Genomic DNA, 14,082 nt, shown 5'->3' on the forward strand with positions numbered 1-14,082 from the left:
GTATTGTTCACAAACCAGAAATTTTAGATGGGAATGAACAGAACTGCTGTGCTCCAAACCTTGCCAGCTGGCCATGGCTATAGAGTAAGAGCACAGCCTTCTGGTGTTCACATTGCTGAAAGATTCTGCAGTGCCTCCTTTCCTACAGAGGAAGACAAGGTGAGTGCTGGACCCTCGTACCCCCCCCCGTCCCCCCCCCCCCCGTACCCCCCAGTGTGCCAAACTGCTGTCATCTCCATCTGTAGTCAGCAAGCTGGAAGAGAGAGATATGGACAGATTGGAGTATTACAAAACATTTGGTAGATGTCTACAATCCTCAGTTATCTACCTGTTGTGACAAATATCATAAAAAGATACTGTGAGTTCATCCATTCAGATTTTGAGGCAGTTTAATATTTGAAGCTAAAAACACCTAATAAAGATTTTCTTATATTAACAAAAAGTTTCTTATTTATGTTTCTTATTAATCTTCTACAAAACAGTGATATCTTCGAACAATTAATTAGTCTAACAAAAGTCATGAAGTATTAAAAAACGTCCCAAAGAATTGCCCAGAAACCAAAGTGACACCTTTACACAGCTTGTTCTGTGCACCCAGTGGTTCAAAAGCCACATTTGTTCAACTGTGGTTTGTATCAAAAATAGTTTGTAATTAATTTGACAGTTAATTGGTTAATGTAATAATTTGTTTTAGCAACAGCTATATGTGTAATAAGCTACTAGCAGTGGATAATATGAGCCCAATCTGTCAGCATATGTTCGTCAGTTTTGTCCTCAAGTTTACTGAAACTGGAATTTAAATGAAAGAAATGATATAAACTATTATTTTGAAATATAGTGCACTTTATCTAACAACAATGTACATAAAACTGTGGTACAGCTGCACATTTTGCATTTTTACTAATCACCAATAGAACAGCAACTCTATGTAATCCGTTAAAAGGTATTTATGCTGGGACCAGTGCTAGTGTTTGTTTCTGGTTCGGCGGTGAGTGGACTGGACTCCTGTTCCTGCTGAACTGAGCCAGTGGTTCTATAGGACTGATTATCAGCTCAGTAGGCACAGGAAGCCAGGCCCATGTCTCTGTTCTGTCTTTCTCACAAAGCGCTGGCTATGGCTAGCTTATTTTTATAGACACCTGCAGTGTACCTGCAGAAGGCAATGCCAACTGTGTTTCAGAGAGCATTCCCCTTTGCCAAACCTCTACCTAAACATTTGACTTTGTTGGATTACACTCAGTGGTGAAAGGTGCAGTAGAAACCTCATCACCACTGTGTTAGCAAGACCATGGCCAAATGGTAGGATATATCCAAAATTAGTAGTACTTTACTATGATTAAAAAAGTTATGTCGATGATAAAAATCACATTCCACCTCCTTCTGTGAAGAACATGCATTTTTGCTTTATTTAAATAGTAGTTTAAAAGTTGCCAACATACTGTATATTTAAAAATGAAATTTAATTCAACAGCTGCCTTTACATTAGAAAGATAGTCACGTTTAGTTGCATGAAGAGAAGGTGTGGGTGGTGTGGGCCGAAGAAGTTTATTTTCGGTGTCTTTATACAATGGTGCTTTGTCCTTTGATGTACAGAGCACCATTTCCCTCTCATTACAGCGTAATAAATCACCTTTTAGATATGGGCTCTGATGGCAATTCATCTCTTTTACAGGCCTTTGATGGTCATTACTCTTTTAACAGGCCCTAAATATGGGTCTAAAAATGGCAGACTCCACATGGCCCTCATTTCTAATTCACACATCTGTCCTCGTTTAGTCGCCATTTTGTCGTTGTGAATATAGAGTGCTATAATACCTCTTTGTGGGTCATATTCTGATTGCCAAAAAAAAAAAAGACTTAACTGGTTTTAAAATACATTTTAGCCGATCTGTCACTGAACAGCTCAGTTTAGTATTATATTGTAGTGGTATCAAAGTGCATGTTATAGCAAAGGTTAAGTAATTACGGGTCATTATTTTAAAATTGAAATTATCATCCACACATGATTGTTTGCATGTAGTCCAGCTGCAAATATTGACAGCTTGAGCGACACTATAGCTTGTGACGGTATTTGACAGGATACTGTGCATATGTTTGGTGTGGAGATAGACTGAGATTTTCATCGTGTTGGTGCAGAGTAGGTAGGAGCTAACTTAATATTGCTGAGAACATTTATCCCTTGCATTGTTTTTTTTTGTGTAAGAGCTTATCTCTATCTACCTCATTTGGAACAATTCTTTGTCCAGTGTTAACAGTGGAAACAAAGGATGTGGCCTAAGCTAATGGTGAATTCCTGCTTTTTTTCATCAGTGGATATTTAACAGGATCACAACTTTTTGTTTCTCCTATCAGAGACAAAACAATAGAAAGTTATAATGTGCAATAAATTCACTGCAGAAACACTAAATTATCACGTTAAATTGAAACTGATATCCCCGATGACAAATGATGGTCAGACATGTCATAGCTGCTAGATTTCCATCTTTGACACATCAGTCTCAGAGCTCAATAAATATCAGCCAGAGATGCATAAACAGCACTTTTCACTGACAAAAATATTCTTGTCTGAAAAGGGGGAGCCCAGCAGAAAAACCACTGCTGTAGCTCAACTCAAAAGTTAAATGTACAATTTGACTTTTTGGGAAATGTGCTTTGATAAAACCGTTTTTCTTGCTGTTTTCCCATCTCCAATCTATTCTAAAAGAAGTCTGATATCGAACTGAGAATTCAGATTGGTTTTGTAAGGGCAGAGGAAATTAGATTTAGAATAAAGAAATTAGATTTGTGTTGGCACAGCACAATAGGGCAGTGGTTAGCGCAGTCACCTCTTAGCAAGAAGGTTCTGGGTTTGAAGCCTGCTTGCCCCCCAGATGTGGTATTTGCGGAGCTTCTCTGTGCTAAGCCTTCTCCAGGTACTCTGGCTTCCACATATAGCTGTTGGGATACTGTATTTAATTTGCCAATGTTGGACTGCCGATCTGTCCAGGATATCAGCTGGGATTGGCTCTACTGCTTTGTGTTTCCCCCATTGTCTCGCCAGTATGCTCCTGCTTGGCCTAAATTGGCATAATGTCAGAAAAATTTGTTTTCTAGGCTTGTTATCAAAAGTTTTACACACATCTGATTTATCATTGTGGTCTATGGAGAAAATGGCTTTGCCACAGGGGGAATATTTTGTTGCAGTACCATGATTAGCCACTAGGAAGCATTGGCTTAAGGGCTGAGTGGCACCACCACCCAACAGAGCAGCAACCATGGGCTGATGACAGAGCTTATATTGAGACTGATTGTTGCAGAGATTGTTGTTTGTTAGTTGGATGGGGGTTGCTTCAGACTACCACATGTAGCAAGGCTAGGGTGGCAAACTAGCAACCTGTCCCTGTAAAAACCTCATTGCTGCAGGACACGGGTGACAGGCTGGCTGATATGAAAGGCCTTTGTCATGCCATAATCTGTTCATCCCTTATTTTATTGCTCTTTGACCTTCAGTTGACCAGGAAGTTGTTCTGGTCCTGTCACTAATTGCATCCACGTTTCCCTCACTTGCATCTTTTCCGTGATTCTTACATGGGTGGGACTAAGATGCAAGTAACAGAAACATGTTGCAATCAGTGGAAATGAGATTTAGTCAATGTCTCTGAGGGAGACAACAAACAAAGGGACCCCGACACGGATCAAAAGTGGAGGGGAAAAAAAGCCATAAACAGGGATCTTTTTGCTCTTAGGATCATGTATTTTGCTCACCATTGTGTTCTTCTTTGTGCATGCACATGTGGAAAGTGTATATAGACCCTGTGCAAACTATAAATAGAAGCAAGTCCATCTGAGGGCAATCTGAACTACCCTTTACACTGTATGTCTTGATCTGCTGCATTGTTGGTTAATATATATCTTTTAATTGATTTAATCACTATGGCAGTCATTTGATAATTGTTGTTGACATAATTATAATGTATAAATTCCCTTTTCTTATAAATTACTGTAGGAAGGAAAGAACAGTGAATTAATGAAAAAACTCAGCAGCATTAAGAAGCATTTGAGTCTCCCCAGGCCTCATTAGTACTGGAAATAGAGACTCTCCTGAGGCACTTCCTCACCTTCACTAGGACTACAGAGGGTGTAACTGGCATCATCTGCAGGATTACATTTTATACTACACAACTAAAAGGAAACAGAAGCAAAGACAGAACAAGGAAGAAAGATGAAAGAAGGGGAATGAACAATAGGTCAAGCAGGCGTGTAGTGTGGCGCTCATTAGCAATGTTGCAGTTTTAAATTTGTGAAGAAGATTGCGTGTTTAATTCTTTAGTGTCTGAGTCACAGTGGAAAGTTTTACAGACATACAAGTGAGGCTGGAAGAGAAGAGTGCCATTTAGGAGGTTAATGAAAAATATGGCCTAGGAAGAGAAGGATCCCATATTTCAGGGAGGCTGGGGAGATTGAGCCCGAATGGACTATGTTCCATGCTTCCATTGCCAAAGTGGCTGAATGGAGCAGTGGCCGTAAGGTCATTGGTGTCCGTCACTGCAGCATTCCTCGAAGCTGGTAGTGGACACCAAAAGTAAAGGATGTCATCAGGCTTGAGGGACTCCCAAGGCAGCTGACGGTATCAGTAGGCCAAGCAGCATGTGGCACTAGTGGTTAGAGAAAGAAAAACTTGATTGGCTACCTATTGGAGTTCAGTGAAGCCATGGATGAGGACTTTTGGTCTGCCTTGAGGAGATTCTGGCAAACCGTCCAGCGACTTAGGAGGGGGAAACAGTGCCCTACTCACATAGTGGAGAGAGTGCACTGCTGACCTCAACTGGGGACATAGTTGACTGGGGGAAGGAATACTTCAAGGGTCTTCTCAATCCCACCAACATGCCCTCCATAGAGGAAGCAGGGACAGGGGACTTTGGAGACCATGTCCCTTGGGGATTCCTGTGGGGGGTGCTCCAGGAGTATGGCATCCGAGGCCCGCTACAATGGGCTGTCTGGTCCCTGTACAACCAAAGTGAGAGCCCATTGCCAGTGCTCAGAAAAGTGTCAAGTCAGACTTTCTGGTATATGTTGGACTCTGCCAGGGCTGCCCTTTGTCACTGATTATGTTCATTATCTTTATGGACAGAATTTCTAGGTGCAGTCAGGGGTTGGAGGGGGTCTGGCACGGTGGCCACAAGATCTCAACTCTGCTCTTTGCAGATGATGTGGTTCTGTTGGCCTCCATGGGCCAGGATTTGCAGTGTGCATGGGGGCAGTTCACAACCGAGTGTGAAGTGCTTGGGATGAGAATCAGCACGGTAGACGAGATCGATAAACAGAGTGTCGTCTGAAGTTATGCAATTTCTGTACCAGTCCATTGTGGTGAAGAGGGAGTTGAGCCGTAAGGCAAAGCTATCGCTTTACCAGTCGATCAACGTTCCTACCCTCACTCATGGTCACACGCTCTGGATTGTGACAAAAAGAATCAGATCTCAGATACAAGCGGCAGAAATGAGAAATCAGCACGCTAGGAACCCTCACAGCCCACAGGGTGACTGGGCACTCCCCTAGATATAGGGTGAGGAGCTCAGTCATTCGGGATGTACTCAGCGTAGAGCTGCTGCTCCTCCATATCGAGAGGAGGCAGTTGAGGTGGTTTGGGCATTTGTCTTAGATGCCCCCTGGGTGTATCTCTTGTGAAACTTTTCCAGGCATGTCCCATCAGGAAGAGACCTCAGGAAAGACCCAGGACACGCTGGATGGATTATATCTCCTGGCTGGTTGGGTAACTCCTCAGCATCTCCCTGAAAGAGCTAGTTGAGGTGTCTGGGGAGAGGGAGGTCTGGACAACTTTGCTTAGACTTCTGCCCGTGACCTGGCCCTGGATAAGCGGAAGAGAATGGATACAGAGGAGTAACAGAGTGAATTGGGAAAGAGAAAGAAGTAGAAGGTGAAAGAGGATGCAGGACAATCAAGTAAAGAGGACAAAGAGAGAAAGGAGTTCTGTGACTGAAACATATAAGACATAAACATATAAACGCACATTAGAAATAAGACAACTATCCACACACACACACAAACACAACAGTCACTGAAAAAACTTAAAAGAGCACTTCTTTACTCTCTTTCTTTCACACCTATTCATTGTCTTCCTTTGTTTGCTTGTCTGGGTCATGCTCTCCTCAGGTGCAGAACTTAGCCACTGTGAACAAAGAGGAAATCAATCACTGTTCACCAATCAGCTAAGCTCTGTGCCTGGCTTGAGAGAAGATACAAAAACCTGTCTGGCTGACTGACATATACACCTACACACACATACACACACATTAAGACCTTCAGGCAACCTTATCCTTTTTCTTCTCTGCACTTCCAAATCATCAACTCCTCAAACACAATCAGACACACTCATAGATACAGGTCCTCCTTAGTTTTAACTTTCTGTGGGACCAATGAGACTATGTGTACGTCTGTGTATAGAGGAGCGGCTCTGGTTGCCGTAGCAGCCGGCTAGGTCAGGCCTGTGTGGTAATCCCTGGCAATGTGATTTTATCATAAGTCACAAATCAGCACGCCAGGAACCCTCACAGCCCAGACATGAAAGAGCAAGGCGTCTGTGTCGCTTTTGCTTTTCTCTACCTACAACCTCAAGTCTTGCTCCAGTTCACTGCTAATCTGCAACATCCACAAATGGAAAACTTGTAACTTTCTTAGTTCTTTCTCCCTCATATCCTTCATCAGAGCACAGTCATGGAGAACCAAACCTGTAGATCCTCACTCCCTCTCTCACGCTATTTCCTTGGTTACCTCTCTTCTCCTCTCCCATTCGCCACGCTCGGCTAACCTGGCGCATTAAACGGATCAAGAAGGATTCAAGAGGCATGTACTGGGGGAAGAAAAGAACAGGGGAGTAAGCAGAGAGAGAGAGAAAAGGGACAGAGAGGGACCACCCTTCTCCTTTAAAGAGTTGTGCTTTTTAGGTTCAAAAACACAGAGGAGGGAGCACGCCTTGACAGACATGTTTTCAGTTAAAACCCTCTCAGCCCGCCTTAGCCTAATCCCACTGTACTGTGGTTTCTGTGTGTGTGTGTGTGTGTGAGAAAGGGTACACAGAGGACTGTTCCACTTTATAAAAAAAAAAAAAAAAAAAAAAAGGGTGATGGGGGAACACAAACCGAGCAGTCAAACATAAATCTATCTCCCCACAGTGCAGTATGAAAAAGCAGTGAGGAGGTCCATTCATCCATCATTTTAATTGGAGAGAGATCTGGACCTGAGCTCAGCTGACCAGCATGATCCACTGATGTTTAGAGAGGCTTGTTTAGTTCAGTCCAATGGGAAACTATAGAAGAAGTTAGGATATTAATCTCTAAGTGCTCCTTTTCTTCTTCCATTCTTTTTTTCATCTTTTTGGGGTTTACTGCTCTATCTCATTCCTCCGGTACTAGTGCTGAGGCTTTACACGGAGGTGTATTGAGGAAGTGAAGGATAATGACAGAATATCTGCTGGCACAAATAGATAGTCACTACATATGTGTGTGCTGTATATGTATGTGTGTGTATCAGAGAGATTTATCTGGGCTGAGCCAGATGCCAAGCACTTGTCTTGAAAGCCTTTCACATTCTGTGCAAATTCATAAAGCTGTCTCTGCCTCTGTGTGTGTCTGAAGATAAAAGCCTGTCTTCTTGTGGCTTGGTCATGGTCTAAAAAAGGATTTAGTGCTTTAAGTCACTCAGGTTAATGTGGACAAGTATTTAGCAGTGCCTCCCAACACCGCCTGTGTTGACCAAGGTCACAGACTGACCTCATACTCCTAATAGCCACATTTGAAGTGGGCACTGAGTTCATCAATATCACAATCAGTTTGATGCAGGCTGTGGGCTTGTTTTCCTAAATTTGCAGGGAGAAGTCCCAAATCTGATCAGACAATTAGTGGATTTGTCAGTTAACAGAAGACTAAATGGTAACTAGGCTCATAATCAAGTCATGCTTTTGGTCATTGTCGATGCTGCCTTCCTTAATTATACATAGTATAAACAATTTGTTTTTGCTTTTTTTTTTTTTTTAAACAATTTATAGCTAAATGATTAACTGAAATAAACATCAGTTGTAACTCTAAACCTACATAGGCTTAATGAAGCTGAACAGCTCAGTTTTTAGGTGTGAAATCCTTAACAACATGAACTAAAAATATCTTTTTTGTTTTCTTTGACTTTGATCTCTGCTTATGTAGGCACAAGGATTTAATGATCTGAATTTTCAAGTGCTTTAATAAAAAACTGAAATAATTGGGCACCTCATGCCTTATGGGTCTAGGTAGGTGCTACCTTCCTAACCTCTTTTTTCATATTTGTCTCTACTTTCACAGCTGACTCTGTGACACTGCAGCCTTTAAATTGACTGCTCTCATCATTCAAATGTTGGTATCAGTAATTTTAAGATTACAGACCTGTTTCCACTCCAGTCCTCCCTTCCACTCCCTTTCTTTTCTGTCTAAACTATAAATTTCTATCTTCCATTCATTTAGCGTGAGACCAATAAACCTTTCACTGAGTCGCTCAAAAGTCCAGTCGTTGAGCGTAGTGGCTATGCTGGCACACACACACACACACACACACACCCACACAAGGAATTTCAGGGTCAGCAGTATAAAACTCACCCCACATCGAGGAGAAACTGTCCTGAGCCCCTCAGAGAATGCTTGCTGACCCGTTCTCTCTTCCCTCGCTCGTTTGTTTGAGGAACACATTCCCAAATTCCTTCTTTGACAAACACATCCTGATGGCGCTGCTGTGAAACCACGGAAAAGGCCCCATTCTGAGTCTACAAACACGCACATGTGCATACGCATACATAGACAAACACTCAATGGGCTGAGGAAGGAATGTGCAGTATAGGTAGCCAAGTGACTCAAGTGTGGACTGTCCGCTGGAACAGATGAAAGCAGGATCAATTCAACACAAGGCTTCCTTTCACAGAAGCCATTTCAGACTAAAAGGTCAGATATGAGCTAAAAGCACTGCAAATTAAATACTAAAATACCTAAATATAATACACAATATAACAGAATAGTTCTGCTGTTGCATTTCTAAAGTCCATCTGAGCTTTATTATACTGATATGCTTTTTTTTTCCTCGGCATGTTGAGGTAAAATTTACCAGCTAATTAAAAAGAATTTAGTTTTAAAAGGAAAGCTTTATAAGGAACCTGGGCAGACTGCTGAGGATTCTGTTTCATAAACCTACACAGATATATTTTTACATTTCTGATTCAGCTCGTTAGACCTGTTGATGTCATTTCTGTCCATATTCTGTGCCAATGAGAGCTAGTAAAATTCAGATTAAATGAGAGTTCCAGTAATGTCCACTAAGTGCAGAAGAGGAAAATGTCAGTTTTTAATCCATTTTGTATCTCAGTTTAAACGGTACCACCAAGGACATGAAATGGCATATTATTGTCAACTCTCAGTGAATGAAGAAATGAGAAAGAGACTTCACCTCAAATGTCACAAGACCATCTCCTCCACGACCCTACGTGCCGACTGGTCCATTTCTTCCTGGACCAATGACAGGCAGCGACGAGCCAGGGCCTGCTGCTTGGGGTCCTCGTGAACCATGAGCTCTCCGTACAGATAGACACCCATGGCCTGGACACACAAACCCATTCAATTAGTTCATTTTTCTTATTGTGTAAAGGCTTAAAGGTGGACAATTGTTCAAAGGTTGTGTGTGTGTATTTACTTGGTCATGAAGCAGATAGTGTTCCACATCTTTGTAACCCTGAGTGTATGCATGTTTAACCACAAGCTCACACCAGCGATGTCGGACCTGGGGACCAAAAGAGCAAAAATATGCAACAACTGTTAATATAATCGCAGGGGGAAAAAAATCTATTTCTAACTTCAAAATAAAATAATATAATAATAATTAATATAATTGCATTTAGCCATGTCAGATTTTGAAATTGTCATAATGTTACATTTGAAATTAGATATAGTCACTGCTTTGTAATTTCACTGTTATTAATTTAAAGATGGAAAAATCAATAGATTCATCCAGAATTGACAATTAACATGAACTTTATTTTGAAAAGGAAACTGTTTCAATCTGAAGCTCATACTTAAAAGTTCTATTTAACTCTAAGTATATGCGTTTGCATTTGGTGTGTGTAAGTGTGTTTTTACTGTATGTGTGCACGTGTGTGTGTTTGTGTGTCAAAGTTAATGCCTGGCCTTTCTCCCAGAGGATCAATAGGGGCTCTGTTGCCGCGGTTACAGGAAAGATCAGAGACTTGTTCTGTCCCTGCCTCTGCCATCATCCTTCATCATATGCTATGAGCATGCATGTGTGTGCATGTGTGCAGCTGTGGATACACAGTGCATGTGTATAGGGATATACTCTTGCAAAGGAGACAGACAGAGGAAGATAAAATAGACAGAAGGGCGATAAAAAAATCCTGATGTGAAGCACTGTCACTACTTTAAAGCCTGAAAGTTTCCCTTGGCTAGTTTTTTTTTTTTTTTTTTTTTTAGGTGTTTCAATCTCCTCCATAACTATCTCCACACACTCAGGATAATGAACTAGTCCTTTAGAGAATACAGTGACCAAGTGTGGGATTTGTAGTGACTAATTCTATTTCAAAGCTCAAGATTTGGCCATTTCTACACTTCGTACATGTTACAACCATTTTGAGGTAGCATTTTAAAAAGAAGACATGAATTCAGGCGAGTGCTCTGTGTGCATATGGTTAATAAGAGTTTTTCCTTTGTTTGTGCCAAAAAAAAAGAGTTTAGCTGCCCTCCACCTGTTTATGCAGCATGAGAATGAAGATTGAGCAATGCTCCATTTACAGCAGACACATTTTAGTCCTCACATTACCTCTGCAATCTACTAAATAAACATGAGTTTAATTGGTCTCAGAAGGGCTATCTAGTTCCTCTTTTGTCTAAATTTAAAAGCTTCCTTTTTTCCATATATGCTCTGCTTCTGTTTACTCTGGAAGGCTGCAAAAATCCCAAAGCAGACGTGACAAAAAGCCAAGGGTCTAAGTGCGACATGTTTTTCTACCTTCTTCCAACATGGGAACAAGGATATGTGTGTGTCTGTATTCATGAATGTGGGAGTGTGCATGAGTGTGTACAGTATGTGTACCCTCTGGTGCCAGCCCTGCCCTTTTGGCCTGCATAGCCCCAGCAGCTGTTCCATGTACTGGGTTACATTCCTGGGGAGAGCCCTGGGGCAGAGCAGCTGCGTGGTGCACCTCTATTTACCCCCTTTTTACTCTGTTTCCTGTCGCTGGGCCCCTTTCTCTAACAGCCCATGTAATTACACAGTGACATTCCTTCATTTATTACTGCACCCCAAGCACCCTTCTTCACCATCCACCACCAACAGTCCTGACACACACACACACGCACACACACACAAACGCTACATCTGATACAAACATACTTCGTCTGTACTCTCCTTTATTAAGATGAACATACTCATCTCCTACAGTCAGTGTCAGACACAAAGCAGGTGTGCAAACACATGCATGGAGTGAATATGCAAATGCAGAGTTGTAGTAGTCTTAACTTGTCTGCAAAAGCAGCCTCGGATACTGACTTAAGGGCCAAAGTGAAAATGCAACGTGCAAGGAAGAAACATGCTGATTCTCTTTCTTGCCAGGACTCAGATGAAAAGACTCCACTCTCACATCGGTCCAATAAATATAAAGATACAGCCAAGAGATGGTTAGCTTAGCATAAAGAATCCAAACAAAAAACATCAGTCTAGCAGCACACCCAATCTCACTTCTCCAGCACAGTGTTACTCTCCACAAAGCCTCATTTATTTTCAAACATTTCAGCTTTTGTGTAGATGTAACTTTAGGAGAGCGCTAATTACTTAACCCTGCTTCCATCCTTCATACTAAGTTAACCAAACCATTTCCTAAGTATACTGTGTTATTTAGTGGTGTATAATATCACATTTAAAACTGAATAAAATGCTGAACTTCCTTTAAAGATTAGTCTGTTTTCCTTTCTTTCCTTTCTCCTTGTCTTTCAACATTACTTTTATATCTGTGCATCTTTATGCTAAGCTATTGTAACCAATATTATTTTTGCACCTAGCCTTTTGTTCAATGGCGTCTTTTAAGCCTGGAAGGGATTTCCTCCCCTGTGATCGAGCTTAAGGTTTTTAGACTTTCCCAGGAGTGTTTTTTTTTTTCATTTGTGGAGCTGTTTTTGTATCTAGTCTAATATGAGCCAGTCATTTTGATTAAAGGTTGCACGAATAAACTTAAGTTGACTTTTTCAGTATTTTTTTTCTTTTCCCTTATTCTGTTCTCTCCCCCACATGTTGTTGCCAGCAGAACCAGACAGTTCTTGATGTGGTCCAGTGAAATCTGCAGTTTACTGCAGGAGCAAAGCTGACCTGTGCACCATACACAATACACCCTGTGTCCTTGATCGACAGATGGCCTCAAACATGCATGCATGTACTTAGGGGCTCACACAATCAGAAACGTACCCATCAAGCAACACGCATGTACCGTACGGATATACATGTAGAGTCACACAGCATCATCTAACTTCATGAGGCTTATATAAAAGGAAGTGGGCCAAAGTCACGTACTCTCTCTCATACATGCAAACACATGCGCCTGCTCACAGATGTACTTACATCTTTCACAAAGTGGTCCCGTTGCACGCACACTGGTGGTAAGCCACGTATTTCCTTTCACCATTGTGTACATGCTCACCCAAATCACACACACAGAAACACAGGCTTGCACGCCAGCCTTCTTGGTATCTTTAACTCAGAGACCAGCTCTTCTATCGTTTTCACTCTACAGCTTTGCTTGCAGTGAGACATCTTTAGCACAGAACTAACAGGTGGTGAAACAATATGGAACAGCATGCCATGCTACTATATAAGAGATGTGCAAGATTGACCACATTAAGTTGAAATTATAAGAAAGTATCATAAATAAACTAATTAAAAAGAATAAATATCAAACTGCTGTATGAAATCATACCTATAAGGGAGGTTTACTTAAGTTGTTAGCCTAGGCATGATAATACAGGTCTATTTTCAGATCATCATTCAGACAGATCACAATGGATTTTGAGCTGAGTTATTTCTACCTGCCTTTCAGAAGCCATAACAGTCATTCCTGTAATCCAGTATTCATCCACTCTGAGAAGATTTCATTCTAGGTAAATAGTGAGGGTCTACAAAGGTGGCACTGCACTCAGCCTGATATTTATGTAAGACTTTTTAACAGGTCAATCATCAGTCTTCTGATGCAATACCAGACAAAGAAAAGCTGAGTGAGGAGTCAGAAAAAATGAAAGAGCAACACACACAAAGAAGAACAAAGGGCCACATTTATAAGGAGAGATGTAGGTGATTAACCTGAATGAGATTACTAACATTAGGACTGGACCATTTCCTTTACACAGGTGTGTGTGCCGGTGTGTGTATGTGTGTGCAAGTGTGTGTTTTTCCACACATGACTATGTGCATAATGGATCTGTGTATTTTTAGCAAACACTGAAAAGTTTTTTCCTGGAAACTGCAGATGAGAATCCGCTTTCATCTGCCAGGAAGTCTGACTAAAGAGGCCTAAATCTAAAGCTGGACCTGAGGCCAAACACAGCGTGGCCTCGGCATGTGACCACAAGATCGATCACTAAAACTACACTTAAAGACAATGATCGTAAAATGTGAGGTATTTCACTGAAACAAATTATGCTTTCAGATTACAGATTCCAGCCAACAACCTGAAAGAATGACATTTAAAATACAGAATTAGAAGCAGCATTTTTTCTTTGTGGGAATATGAACAAGTGGCTTGACTGAATTTGAAATGTACAGAAGAAAAATGTCCTTAAAGGCAACCTTAAATGCCTGGATTGAATGACACTCTACTGACTCTGTATATGAACCCATCTGAACCCAATTACATACGTTACTGACACAATGAAACCGCTCATGTAATAAATCAGAACTTACATATCAAACACATATCAAATTTTTCTTTTCAAGACAAGCCACGTGTTAATGATGGAGGATAACAATAACTTAAGAGCCTCTGCTACAGACGTGTTTTTGCAATGCTGCTCCTGTACT

The 14,082-nt window shown here is 41.2% G+C and overlaps 1 protein-coding gene across 4 annotated transcripts in view; it reads right to left on the bottom strand.

Moving 5' to 3' along the window:
- Positions 1 to 208: 208 nt before the first annotated feature.
- aopep (aminopeptidase O (putative)) overlaps positions 209 to 14,082 on the bottom strand; it is a 64,532-nt gene continuing 50,658 nt past the window's right edge. For 2 of the 4 annotated variants that reach the window (XR_003296516.1, XR_003296517.1), the window contains 4 exons: positions 9,703 to 9,789; positions 9,460 to 9,608; positions 8,622 to 8,752; positions 212 to 253 (listed from right to left, as the gene is read on the bottom strand). Coding sequence is in view for 1 of the 4 variants with exons in the window: in XM_026322008.1 (XP_026177793.1) it covers positions 9,468 to 9,608; positions 9,703 to 9,789 (228 nt within the window). In the remaining 3 variants the exon portion in view is untranslated. Of the gene's footprint in view, positions 254 to 8,621; positions 8,786 to 9,459; positions 9,609 to 9,702; positions 9,790 to 14,082 lie in introns of all 4 variants that reach the window. The other 2 variants (XR_003296518.1, XM_026322008.1) reach the window with 2 other exon arrangements.

This window comes from Mastacembelus armatus, chromosome 9, assembly GCF_900324485.2.
Source record: "Mastacembelus armatus chromosome 9, fMasArm1.2, whole genome shotgun sequence".
Classification (NCBI taxonomy): Eukaryota; Metazoa; Chordata; class Actinopteri; order Synbranchiformes; family Mastacembelidae; genus Mastacembelus; species Mastacembelus armatus.